General features: G+C 44.3%; 1 protein-coding gene across 3 annotated transcripts in view; it reads left to right on the plus strand.

Moving 5' to 3' along the window:
- The window catches only part of SLC16A12 (solute carrier family 16 member 12), a 76,059-nt gene that overhangs the window by 42,092 nt on the left and 19,549 nt on the right, over nucleotides 1-14,418 (plus strand). Inside the window, exons 1-3 of one of the 3 annotated variants that reach the window (XM_075612865.1) lie at nucleotides 4,895-5,058; nucleotides 7,641-7,889; nucleotides 13,683-13,786. In XM_075612865.1, the coding sequence (XP_075468980.1) occupies nucleotides 7,729-7,889; nucleotides 13,683-13,786 (265 nt within the window). In that variant the 5' untranslated portion in view covers nucleotides 4,895-5,058; nucleotides 7,641-7,728. Of the gene's footprint in view, nucleotides 1-4,894; nucleotides 5,059-6,538; nucleotides 6,923-7,640; nucleotides 7,890-13,682; nucleotides 13,787-14,418 lie in introns of those variants that run through there. The other 2 variants (XM_075612866.1, XM_075612864.1) reach the window with 2 other exon arrangements.

Raw genomic sequence — 14,418 nt, forward strand, 5'->3', positions numbered from 1 at the left:
GGAAACTAGATGCTGCCGGGGGGGAAACTAGATGCTGCTGGGGGGGTGGAAACTAGATGCTCCCGTGGTAATTATCCTGCCAGTCTTGCCCACCCAGCTTACCTCCCGCGCCCCCGAGCTCCCACCCCAGGCAGCAGCCATGGGATTAGGGGCAGAGGGGAAGCGAGGCAAGGAAGCAGCACCCACCCAGTCAAGGTTGTCACCCATACACGCAGTCACCCACCCAGGCAGTCACCCACCCGAAGTCAGTCAAGTCAGTCAGTCACCCAGGCAGTCAGTCACCCACCTACGTGCCTTCCATCTCACCTCCGAAACTAGCTCCACTGCCTGCCAATTGATGCCCCCTCCCCCTCGGCTACTGGAAAGCTCCACCCTCCCACACCCTACCCGGCTAGTTGAAGCGCAGGCTGATTGAAGGCACACCCGCGGGCCTGTTGAAGGAGGCTCCCCCCTCCTGGCTGGTTGAAGCCCCCCGGGGCCGGTTGAAAGCCCCCTCGCTGACCGATCAAAGGCCCCCACCATGGACCGGTTGAAGAGGGGTATTGTAATCTGTAATACTGAATCCCCCCCCCAGGCCCATACTAAATCCCCCCCCCAGGCCCATACTGAATCCCCCCCCCACCTCCAGGCCCATACTGAATCCCCCCCCAGGCCCATACTGAATCCCCCCCACAGGCCTTTTGTCACATAGGATCTAGCATTGAGTATCTTTGTCTTTTGTTGAAAATATTAAAATAAACAGATTGCAGTGTAATGATTTTTCCGTATTACAATAAGAAGAACACAGTTAGGCTGCGCTTATAGTGCCGGCGACGTCAGGCTGCGCTTATAGTGCCGGCGACGTCAGGCTGCGCTTATAGTGCCGGCGACGTCAGGCTGCGCTTATAGTGCCGGCGACGTCAGGCTGCGCTTATAGTGCCGGCGACGTCAGGCTGCGCTTATAGTGCCGGCGACGTCAGGCTGCGCTTATAGTGCCGGCGACGTCAGGCTGCGCTTATAGTGCCGGCGACGTCAGGCTGCGCTTATAGTGCCGGCGACGTCAGGCTGCGCTTATAGTGCCGGCGACGTCAGGCTGCGCTTATAGTGCCGGCGACGTCAGGCTGCGCTTATAGTGCCGGCGACGTCAGGCTGCGCTTATAGTGCCGGCGACGTCAGGCTGCGCTTATAGTGCCGGCGACGTCAGGCTGCGCTTATAGTGCCGGCGACGTCAGGCTGCGCTTATAGTGCCGGCGACGTCAGGCTGCGCTTATAGTGCCGGCGACGTCAGGCTGCGCTTATAGTGCCGGCGACGTCAGGCTGCGCTTATAGTGCCGGCGACGTCAGGCTGCGCTTATAGTGCCGGCGACGTCAGGCTGCGCTTATAGTGCCGGCGACGTCAGGCTGCGCTTATAGTGCCGGCGACGTCAGGCTGCGCTTATAGTGCCGGCGACGTCAGGCTGCGCTTATAGTGCCGGCGACGTCAGGCTGCGCTTATAGTGCCGGCGACGTCAGGCTGCGCTTATAGTGCCGGCGACGTCAGGCTGCGCTTATAGTGCCGGCGACGTCAGGCTGCGCTTATAGTGCCGGCGACGTCAGGCTGCGCTTATAGTGCCGGCGACGTCAGGCTGCGCTTATAGTGCCGGCGACGTCAGGCTGCGCTTATAGCGCCGGCGACGTCAGGCTACGGTCGCTGGAAAAATCAAATTGAGATGACTTCCAGCGATTGCGACCAAGCCGTCGCGTCGCGCTTACTATAAGTGCACGCGATGGTGGCAATGCATTTGTTTTGACGCAACGTTGCTGTCGCGTTCGCCAACATTATAAGCGCAGCCTTAAATTAAAGTTGTGCGCTAAAAAAATGGGTTGGAGGGGGGGCCTGCTCCTTTCATTTGTCCTGGGCCCCATGATTTCTGTAGGCGGCCCTGCCCGTAAAGCAGAGAAAAGATGATTTTGCAGTTAGTGTTGCCTTTAATGGATCAACATGATTGTTTAAAGAAGACAGTAGTGAAGTCTCAAACATGGTGTATTTGGTGCAAATATAATGAACTCTCCTGTTGGTTTATTGACAGGTATTGTACCTGACTTTCCCATCGCCTTATGTGACCTAACAGTAGTGTGTGCCTGCTACTAACACTGCTTAGCAAATATGGGCTACAGTTCCTGGATCCAAAAGGGGACTCTCAATGCTACTCTTGTTTCAACATTAGCCAACGCTCCGTTGGGTTCAAATTGTCCAGTGCATCCCTAGCACTCCTCTGCCCTGATCCTGTTCCACAGTCTTACAAGTACTTCCCTGTTCTTTGTCCTCACCCCACGCATCCGCCTCTTCCTAGATTCACCACATTTAAGTATTTATCGTATGGGATGTTGAAATCCAGTTACATTTAAAGCTACACATTTCCTATATGTTTTAGTGATAAAAACACACCGTTTCTCCCCCATTAATTTTCTTTCCCCCAATCATTTCTCCCCCTCCTCCTTTTATCTCTTCCCCCCCATCTCTCAGCTCCCCCGCCCGCCCCCTCAGTAAAAGTGCCCAGTCACAGTCCACAGCTCTTACCTATAGAGTAGAGCCCATCCAGGTGGCAGACACCGGAAGTTGTAATTGACTTCCGGGTCAGACAGCAGGGGCGGGATCCACCCCTGCCCTCCTGTGCTGCCGCCATTGTCCTCCGCTGCAGCCGCTTTTTGGTGCTGCTGCCAGCCACCATCCTCCCCGTCAGTGCATGTGACCCTGAATTTTCTTGTTGCCCCCTGAAATACTGGGCAATTATGCATCCTGACAGATCTTTCAGGGACAACGGGACAATTCATTGAAAAAAGGGACAATCCCTAATATATGTAACACTACCTCTTCCACAAACCATGCACACTGTATGGACACGCTACCTCTCCCACAGCTGCTCTTAACTCTCTAGGTCTAGGGCCTCTGCAATCTGCTTCATAGATAACTCTCTAACAGGTCTCCAACTGGTTTGGGATTACCTTGCTTAACAGAGCCAGGTCTGTTAAAGTATTATTACTGTACCTACAAAAGATCCTACATGCCAGACGGCAAGCTAATACATTAGAGCAGCGTATTGTATGTACGATGCTTTCCTTTCTATTGTCAGGATTTTATGGCCTACATTTGCAAAACTATAAATTGTATCTCAAGTATAGCAAATGTGTTACAAATGGTGATTACTATCAGGGAGAACGCGTACAAGGTAATGCTGAGGTGTTACCATACTCCCAGAAATCTGTCCCAGGCTATTGCCCTCTCTGCCCTAAAGGATCCCTGCACCTTCGGGTGCAGACAACATACAGTATGTTGACACAGCCATCTTGAATATTGATACACGGCTCATCCTCTTAAACAGACCCTTAGAAGAATTAACTAGTGCAGAGAATACATTCATATCCCATATTGCAATTGCAACCAGATGTGAACTAGCAGCCCTCTGGATACAGAATAAGATTCCACATCTGTCTAAAATCCAAAGCAAAATCTGGTTCATCTGCCAGATAGAGGAGATGACCCGATTCCTGAGTGACACAGGTCACAAATTCCAGAAAGTCTGGCAAACCTGGATATCCCACACATGTATTCCAGGCCTTAATTTTCTTACAGTCTTAATTTAATCCAGAAACTGTCATGGACATGCTCGTCACAAACCAGGACCGAACCACAGGGCTGAGGTGGGGATTTAGAAACACTGATCTGGAGCCGCAAAACCGGGTCCGGATTCCGTCATCATGGGTAGCTGGGTCAGGGTTGTAGAGAGCAGCATAGTCGATATCCAGGTTGGAGTCAAATGAGGTGGCACAGACATGATTGTCAGGGTAACAGTCTGGGGTCAGCACCAGGGAAGGCTTCAGTATAGGGGCTTCAGCACAGTGAAGGCCTGAGGAGCAGAGAAGGCTTCAGCAGAGGGAAGGCCTCATGACAGGGAGAAGGCTTCAGCGTAGGCCTCTGGAAGTAGTATAGGCCTCTTGAAGCAGAAAAGGCTTCAGAGCAGGTCTCTGCAAGTAGGATAGGTCTTTGGAAGTAGAAAAGGCCTCAGGAAGCAGGAAAGGCCTCAGGAAGCAAGAAATACCTCTGGAAGCAGGATAAGATTCAGCATAGGGGCTTCAGCACAGGGAAGGCCTGAGGAATGGGGAAGGCTTCAGCATAGGGGAGGCCACAGGAGCAGAGGATGCTTCAGCAACAGGGGCTTCTGCACAGGGAAGGCCTGAGGAACAGAGACGGCTACAGGCAATAGGCTTCAGCACAGGGAAGGCCTGAGGAATGGAGAAGGCTTCAGCACAGGGAAGGCCTCAGGAACAGAGTAGGCCACAGGCCAAGTAAAGCAGAGGTGCTTGTGACAAGCACAGATAACAATGGATATGCTCAGCCCCTTCCTGGTGGAAGAGGCTGACCCTAAATAGCACAGGGAGCCAATAGGTGCAGGACCGCACAGAAGGCAGCAACAAGGTAGACTGCAATGTAAGTCCAGGAACAGCTGTCGCCAATCACTTAGTCCAGGGAAAGGTTTCCCTGGAACCTCTACAGCCATGTATTGGTGAGTCCCAGCCAAACTCTGGACCAGAACCTTTACAGAAACTAAATAAACTTCCTTCAAGAGCATTTAACAACCCCCTCCCCCCCCCCATTATAAAGCAAAATCACTGTGACCTTGTCAATAACACACTACATGTGGGAACTACAATAGAGCTAAAAATCTACGGCCGCACTCATGCTGCCGGCATCGCTACATGTGCACGCTTGCACATCCGGGATTCTTGCCTGTGTTCTTAATAACCTGCACATTACCAGGATGAATGATTTATAATAAATCTGTCAAAATTAGTTGCATAGTTCTAAGTCTGATTGAAGCTCTTATTAACCTGTACATTACCAAGAAAAGCACTCAGTATTAGATTTGTCACAATCAAACTGTATGCAGGTTCCCATGTGTGGAGGTGAAATGGAGTGGGCTTCAAACCTGGGAAGGAGGAGCCACCCTCCAAATCAGCTAGGACCAGCTGAACAGAATTGAAAAACATACAGAACCCCAATAGGGGTTCTGTATGTAGTGTGAAAATCTTTAATAAAATGTGAGTATATAAAAAAAATGGTGATTACATGGCTGAGCACTAACATTTTTTAAATTCCAATAAATATGATTCAGCTGGACTACATTTTAGTAATGAGATGTAGCACTGACTCTCAGTAAAAACCCAACATATGTTCCATATGGCATCAGTTATTTTTCTTATCTGCAGACAAAAGCTGCCTGCTACCAGATAAGATGCGTTGGGCGGTTAAAGGCATAGGACTTTCCTACATGTTCCAAAACCTCTCAATGAACCAAACTAATATATGATAACAATGCTCCAAAAATATTGTAACCTGGCTCTACAGTGAAAAACCCCCATCTATAAAAACTGATGGGAAAAGATTCCTGTTTACTATACATTGCAGATGATAATTTAAGCTTGCACTGAGTTTTGTGACACATTAGCATTTAGTTTTACAGTACCTCTTATTGCTACATTACTGGTTTTCACAGACAGGCCAAAAACATCTGTTTCTGGTAATGCAGAACCACCTTTGTTATGAAGATCCACTGAGTGCTGCTACTTATAATTAATTGATGGATAGAATACTGTATAAGCAACTGCAAACATACGTCCTAAACCTGAAACAAAGCAATTTTCTGTACACACAATCAGGAGTGACATTAGTTAATACTACTGCACGTCTTTAAGGCCCAGATACACTGCACTCTGTTCCACTTGAGTTAATATCGTACATTAAAAAAAAAGAAAGAATAAAAAAACACGTTATTAACTCACAAATATTGATTTATCCACTAACATTTCTATCTTCATAAAGCCTGTGTGATAATAAAAATGTACAGTAAATATTGTGATAAATGGTGCAGTAGTGTAACACCTGAATAGGAATTGAGCTAAAATGAAGTAAAATATTGCTTAAGGGGTAGGTACTGAATGAGTTTGTTTGCGAAGGTACCCGGGCGCTATCTCTGTTTGTTATATCTGATGTGCAGAAATATAAAAAGAGTGGTGTAATACTGCCTGTAGATGGTTTTCGGATGGTATCCTCTTGTGACTCGGAACCCCAGCAGGATCTATCCAGGACCCTTATAGTTAATGAATACAAAAGAAATGGGGGAGCACAATGGTTGGAAACAGGCAGATTTTTTAATGTACTGCCTGTTTCCAACCATTGTGCTCCCCCATTTCTTTTGTATTCATTAAGGGGTAGGTAACAGGATATTTTAGAAAACCCTATGGCATATAATAATTTAACAGCAAGAAATCAAGATCAACGCACATCCAAATTCCCTAAACACAACACTTCATTATTATAAACCCTTTCTTATTACGTACATCCTGCTGCATAAATGCACATATTTAGCTCTTCTAAGTATTTTATTTGGATGAGTATTTAACTTACATATTTTGGCCAAAGTATGATAAGCTTGCCCACCTTGCTAAGGTAACCTCAGATTCAGTACTAAATTCTAATTTCAATTATGTTTTACCACGTCCCCAGACCTGAACTCCTGCTTCTCCCTGCAATTTGTTTTGTTTAATTAGATGTTAGCATTTTCCTGATTTGGTGCTACTATCGCGTGGTGGACAAGGCTGGTGACAGGCGGTGAGCAGGGACTACAGCCCCAGGCCCAGCGGCAGAGCAGGCCTGATATGCTGATCACCAAAATACCAGTTGGCCGGTTTGGTCACTTCCTCTGCCAGACTCACCCACCACTGCGTTTAACCGATGATTGCCTGCCCCACACAGCCTCCCGCCCTCTCTCATTATGAGTCTGCACTACGTTTGTGTTACAGTGCATGCACTGTTGGATTAAATTGGAACAATCAAAATGTACAGTATGTGTTCTAGACGGGCATACTTTTTAAATATCAGAACAAATGATTCTGTAATTAGAAGGTTAGTATTTAAGTCTTATTTGTATTGCTACTGTTATAGTACAGTATATATCCAGGAATAAAATCATAATTATAGTAGGTCCACTATTATTTTGCATAATATCATACTAATTTCTAATATTGTTAATTGTAGGACTGATAATGCTGGGCTGTCTGTAACTGATCGTTTTTTAAAACACATCTGCTGGTGCCATTCTAATCTTAGTACTTCATCATGGATCATTTTCTCATATAATGGGGCATATGTTTCATGGGAAAAGTGGGGCAATTCTGGGACAAAAATACTGCACCATATAGTGTGTATCAAAGAAAAACATCCTATCGATTTCAATGGAACTTTTGTCTTTGATACCAACAGTGTAGCTATTTTGACCCACAATTGGTCTACTTTTGCCTTGATACAGTACATATTCACCAATATGTATATGTTGATGTAGTGGTGTCATCTATGTTTACTTTTAAAGAATTACCTTAATATCAATGTTATAGGAAAAAATGAATCACTTCTCAATGCAAGCTAAATGTAATTAAATACTTAGTTGTCTTTTTTTATTCTCATGGTTATCCCAGTGAGTTTAGTAAAATATCCGGCGTGTTAGCGATACATTTGCTAAATAGGCGTTGTATACATTGATTTTGGCTTGGTGTGTAATGCTGACTTTTTATGAACCGATTATACCTATTTTTAAATGGCTTTTTTTTGGTCTCGTTGTTTTTAGATGGAAAACAAAATCTCTGAGAATAAGGTAACATTCCTGTAATATTCCGCATGTCGCCGGAAGCCTGCTTTAATTTGGACGTTATCGTATGCAGACGAAGAAGTTCTCCCACATCCTGTCCCAGTGTAAGGGGGCGACCATGGCACAGGAGAAGAAGGTATTGCACACAGCGCCACCTGATGGAGGCTGGGGGTGGATGATTGTGGCCGGCTGCTTTCTAGTTACAGTTTGCACACGTGCAGTTACAAGGTATGTGGGGTTGCGTCCTTGATCCATACACAGTAAAGAGAATATACTCTTAAGGTTCATATGCTGTCTCTATAACTTTACAGAGGCCCCTATTCAATGCTGTACGGCGGCATCTGCAGGCAGGGAAGCCTCTGAGCTCCATTTGAATGGAAAACAGAGGCTGCATTCAAGTGCAGTGAAATGTGTGCATTGGGGTGCACGGGTTGCTTGTTAACTTTGCTCAGCTGCTGCATGTAGTTTAAAGTCACCTCTGGAACACAGTTACATGCTGTATTCAAATCTCTTTCTTCAAGGGCCAGGTGGTGGAGCGTTGTTGAATATGTTCATAGTAGTGTTTTAAATAGGCAATCCAAGCGTCACTTAAAAAAAAAAAATGTTTTCATATTGCAGCCTTTAATTACCTTTATTGAAAACGAATTACCCAAGCTGGCGATCGATTTGTTCTCCCTTAATCGATCAGCAAAGATCCCGCTTCCCAGGGTGCACTAAATGGCCGCCTTTCAATTTCAATCAATCCTTCTCTCAGTGTAACTCAGCTGCCACAATGTATCAGACTATTACTCAGGTCACATTATCTGTTGTTACAGTTTGCAGCTCAAACTGCTGGGAACATTGGCAACAAATTAGCACAAACAGGAAAGTGTTGTAAACATCGTGCCCTGCTGTGAAAACCTGCTGTAGAAATCGAAGGAAGCGCAGTATATTCAAATCCATTAAAAATGGCATTGAGTTGAACAAAAAAGTAATAATACTACAGATATTCTGGAAGCCAGAGGGTCACGTGTAGGATGACTTAGCTCAGATAGTGTCAACTCGGCCCTCTTTTCCAAGCACGACAAGGTCTGTTTCTTTTCTTACTATATTTTGGAGAAAGCAGGTAAAACAGTCTCTTGTGTAGAGGTGTAGGTCTAAATATCTCTGTGTGTGCTCAGTAATAAAGGGAGGTGAAAAGATAATCCTGCAGTACCATTACAGGGGTTACAGCAAAGTACTCACTCGTCCAGTGGTGTGGTTGAAAGGAAATGGCAATGTATGCTGGGTAGTAAGATAGTCTGGGGACAGACCATCTGTGGGCAGAGCAGAGGGGGACAAAACAGACCAGCCCATTTCAGAGAGAAGCTGGGGCTGCCATGGCAACTCACAGGAGTGTCTGGGGAAGCTACAACATGTAGCAATAATGTTGCATCTTTAATACAACAAGCTGCTGAGAGAGAGGGACTGGCACTGTATTTATCACACAAGCACTGTGTTTGTGTGCAGAGCCAAACACATACAGCTGGCACTGAGAAGGCTGACAAGCAGGGCTGCAAGGAAAAGGGGGGGGGGGGGGGGTGAAACAGAAGTGCAGACAGGGGTATTCCTGTTCCATGACAACAGAACTGATATGTTTAAAATAAAAATAAACCACAAGAAGGATTTTGCTTGAATTGCTCCTTTAATAAGTCAATTTTATCATTCTAAATCTTTTTTTGTGATCAGGAATTTCACCAGTTGTAAAGAACATGACATTACCACCATTTTTAAGTGTCCCTCAAATACGTGTTTGCATTAAAATTCCCCCAGAAAAGAAACCCGCCGCACAGTTTCACCATGAGGCGTGTAATTAAAATGAACTAAAGAGGGAAAATAAGGCAATTTATTGTATAAAATAAATGGAAGTGGCTACTGTATGAAGGACGTCAACTCTTAATTCTTAAGGCAGCCAGGTATCAGGAGTCTCTAATGTAACGCTGACACTAATGGCTCAGCGATGAATCATTTATAAAGCACTTTGCCATAAGCATGTAAAACATGTTGTCAGGGTTTTTCCAATGTATTCCAGGTATTTAAAATATTTGTCTACGTAAGGTCTTCCAGTAAAACCCTCCTTGCAAACCACGGAAGAAAGGTATTAGTCAAAGTTTAATTGAGTTCAACTTTGTATGTTAACCATATCAATGCCAAAGCGGTGGCAACAAATTGGTTAAGGTGTTGAATTCAGGAATAGAACAAAAAAAAGTGTAATGGGGCACTCCTAATATTGATATGAATGTGAAATACAAATTATAATCTTCCATGAACACAGGTGAAATAAATGAATAGTGAACACTAAAGTGAACAAGTGAAATCACATGTGATCGTAAAGGAGGATGAAAATCTTCTCACACCAACCTTCAAAACCAAATAAACTATCACCAACAGTGCAAATGATCATGTGATAAAAAGATGGAAAGCAGCTATAGTTTAACCGTATGTAGACCGTTCTGGGGTCTGTGTAAATTCTTTACTTTCTTCCAGGTGAGGGGAGCGCAGATAGTTCACAGCATACATGAAAGATAAAAATTAAAAAAACATTGTGTGACCAATATGGTGAAGGGTCTTATTTGAAAAAAAGTGATAGTGATCCACTCACGTGTTCTTTCTTTGAATGTAAGGCATGTTAGAGACACATTCTCTCTCTAATTGGAGCTGTATTGAAGCAGGATATCTGGATGTCAATGAGGGTCTTCTCAAAGTAGGATATACAGGGTGGTTTCTCCCTCCAATATACCGATGCAGCGGCCATTATTTGAAGAAATCTCGAAATGGCATTTCGGGATATGCCCGAGATCCTTGCGAGTTGCGTTGCAGGAGACTAATGGCCTGCCGGAGTAACACAGCTGGGGTCTCTGCTGTGGGAGTCCTACTGGGTCTGCCTCTCTGTAATAGACGCATAGTAAGAGGCTAAATCAGTCACTCTAACTGTGCGCCTCTCACAGGCATTCGCAGGGTTTTTTATTAAAATTCCAACATTACAGTAATGTAGCAGGGAGTCTCCTGAGCTGAACCGCATTGATTTCAGGTCCGGGGACCCCCTACTTCCCGAGATACAGGCCCCGTTATGGGGTGCCGGTATCCCCATGTTAAAACCCTGTGGGTCACGTGACAGTGGGATCTAAACAAAGCAGAGGTATACCGGCACCCATGGGGCCTGTATCTCGGGAAGTAGGGGGCCCTCCCTCGAGGCTGAAATCAACTTTGTTCAACTCAGGAGACCCCCTGCCCCCCACACTAGTATCAAACATTCCCCCACAATAAAAAAAGTATTACCTTAGCAGATAGCTGCTAAGGTAATGAAGCTGCTTACATTTTATTTTTATTCATAGTGTGCATCAGTAGGGGGTCTCCTTAGCTGATTTCAGCCTCGGGGATCCCCTGCTTCCCGAGTTACAGGCCCCAGTATGGGGAGCCGGTATCTCCTCCATGTTAAAATCTACGTGGGATGTAAACAAAGCAGAGGGATACCGGCATCCCATACCAGGGCCTGTATCTCGGAAAGTAGGGGGTCCCCGAGACTGAAATAAACTTTGTTCAGCTCAGGAGACCCCCTGCTCTCACACACAATAAATAAAAATAATAATGTAAGCAGCTTCATTACCTTAGCTGACTTTAGACTTGCTTTGAGCAACGTGTTGTATCAATAGCACATAATATAACATTAGGATGGCGGTTGCATACAACAAATGACTTACTGTCACAGTCAAATATCATTTATTCTTCATTATGAAAGATTATATTGATTCAAAACTGTGGGCTGAGTATAAATGAGGCGTTCTCCACAACCTTTCTGCATACCGAAAACAAATGGCAAACAAACGCATTGACTTCTTACACCAATACCTTAAATGTGCTGTATTACAATCATTGTTACTTAATGTGCTGTATTACAATCATTGTTACTTAATGTGCTGTATTACAATCATTGTTACTTAATGTGCTGTATTACAATCATTGTTACTTAATGTGCTGTATTACAATCATTGTTACTTAATGTGCTGTATTACAATCATTGTTACTTAATGTGCTGTATTACAATCATTGTTACTTAATGTGCTGTATTACAATCATTGTTACTTAATATGCTGTATTACAATCATTGTTACTTAATGTGCGTGTAGAAAAGAGAAATAGGGGGGCGCAAACGGGGGTCAGATACAATATCAGACCAAAATAAAAACAAATGCAATAGCACAAAGGTGAAGGGGAATGCACAGAAAATGTACTCCCACGGGCCTGTGTGGTACCAGGTGTTGCTATAGGTACTGTATCTTTCAAGCTGTTCCTTCTTGGCATTCAGTCCCCCTTCTTCTCCCTCGGTTCATCAGTGAAAGCCGCTCAGGGCACATAAAGTGGGAAACAGCGCCACACAAAATGATTGAAAAAGTATTTATTAAAGATAAAAGTGAGGTAACATATAACTCACAGAAAAAGCTGCTCCAGGACCACGATGCCAGCCTCCCGCTCTCCGGTGCAGTGTGTTCCTGCTCACCGCGTCCGGTATGCAGGACTGCTCACCCTTGATTCAGGCGCCGGCTACGGTGTCCTAGTGCAGGCAGAACAGCTCTTCCGGTCCAGGTCTCTGCATGCACAACGCGTTTCGGATCAACTGATCCTTCATCAGGTGTGTGCAGAGTACCTGGAAGACTTTGCCTTTATAGGGCTGACTTGATAATGCCATTAACCCCTTCATTGCTGATTTCTTTCGCTCCATGTATTAAAAACTTTTCAAATGCTAAAAATAGCCGCTGCAATTACTATCTGTAGCACCACAAGTCTTGTGATACATTTAGAATATAATAAATAATTAATCACATACTGATGTGACTAGAGGTAACTATTTTCACACTTCACTAGTCTAAATAGCAACACGTGAAAAACCTCTTACATAAAAGTTAGTGCATAGAAATAGATGCATGGAAAATATATTTGTGAGCATTAAACCACTCTTTGTTGTATTTCTATTAATAGAATGACCCATATGTGCACAAATACATATATCGTAGTTGGATCTGAAATATTAACATTGGCTGACTGATCCTACTTGGATATAATAAACTCCATAGATGGCCGGAGCAATGAAGGGGTTAATGGCATTAATCAAGTCAGCCCTATAAAGGCAAGGTCTTCCAGGTACTCTGCACACACCTGACGAAGGATCAGTCGATCCGAAACGCGTTGTGCATGCAGAGACCTGGCCCGGAAGAGCTGTTTTGCCTGCACTAGGACACCGTAGCCGGCGCCTGAATCAAGGGTGAGCAGTCCTGCATACCGGACGCGGTGAGCAGGAACACACTGCACCGGAGAGCGGGAGGCTGGCGCCGTGGTCCTGGAGCAGCTTTTTCTGTGAGTTATATGTTACCCACTTTTATCTTTAATAAATGCTTTTCAATCATTTTGTGTGGCGCTGTTTCCCACTTTATGTGCCCTGAGCGGCTTTCTCTGATGAACCGAGTGAGAAGAAGGGGGACTGAATGCCAAGAAGGAACAGCTTGAAAGATACCTATAGCAACACCTGGTACCACACAGGCCGGTGTGAGTACATTTTCTGTGCATTCCCCTTCACCTTTGTGCTATTGCATTTTTTTTTATTTTGGTCTGATATTGTATCTGACCCCCATTTCTGCCCCCCTATTTCTCTTTTCTACATGTCATTTTGAGGATTGTGGGAAGATCATCTCTTTGGGGCTGAGCAGCAGACAGTGATCATTCCTATTTGTGTGGTATACATTTTATTATTCTGATTTCTGGTTTCTTTTGTACGAGTTGTGCAAAGGGAGCGCCCCAGTTTATTCTATCGTTTTCCTATTATTACTTAATGTGCGGTAATATGATTGCATTTTTGCAATATCTTTGCTGTTGGGTGCCAACAGTGGTCACAAAAGTGCTAGATTTGCCTTTCTTCACAGGTTATTTAGTATGTGTTTAATCGCACTTTGCGTGTAAGGCGTTTGATATTTTGTTTATATTCAGCATGCCACTTCTCTTGTTTTACAGATGTATCTCAATATTCTTTGTTGAGTTCCAAACCCATTTTGCTCAAGACTATGCAAGAACTGCTTGGATACATTCCATTGTTGACTGTTCTACCATGCTATGTGGTGAGTATTATACTGCGCAGAAAACCCAACAACATCATCTTAGGTTAAAATAATAACACATTTTTACTTGCACACTACAAACGAACAGTTTCGGATCACATACAGTACAGATTTAGCAGGCATTATCACTCAAGTTAACCTGCATTAACGGAAGTAAATAACATGGAAAATAATGCGCACGTTACCATTGTCTTTAATAGTGCTATGATAAATATTGTGATATTTAAGCCATGCATTGCATTAATGAGGGTAATAAGGCTATCTAAATCCGTAACTGAAATCAGGACGTGTCATGTATACATAAGGGACAGTAGGATACACATTTAATTTTTTAGAGTGAGTATTCACACCAAGTGTGCATAAGTGCATTTTTCAACAATTTCTTTAGAATAAAAGTTGAACCAGATTTCTTCGCCACAGACTACATATCTACTATATCAGGGGGTTTTAATGACGTGGGTGGAGAGGTTGCGCAGTCGGGAGCTGGTTAGTTGAACGTGTTGTATTGGGGTTTACCCCTATCATTTCATCTGATGTTTCACTCGATTTACGAGTACTATACATAATATAAGGGAGTTCTAAGATACAGCCACTGACTAATTAATTATTATTAATGAGGCGAGAGACACAGA

The sequence above is a fragment of the Ascaphus truei genome, chromosome 8 (assembly GCF_040206685.1).
Source record: "Ascaphus truei isolate aAscTru1 chromosome 8, aAscTru1.hap1, whole genome shotgun sequence".
Classification (NCBI taxonomy): domain Eukaryota; kingdom Metazoa; phylum Chordata; class Amphibia; order Anura; family Ascaphidae; genus Ascaphus; species Ascaphus truei.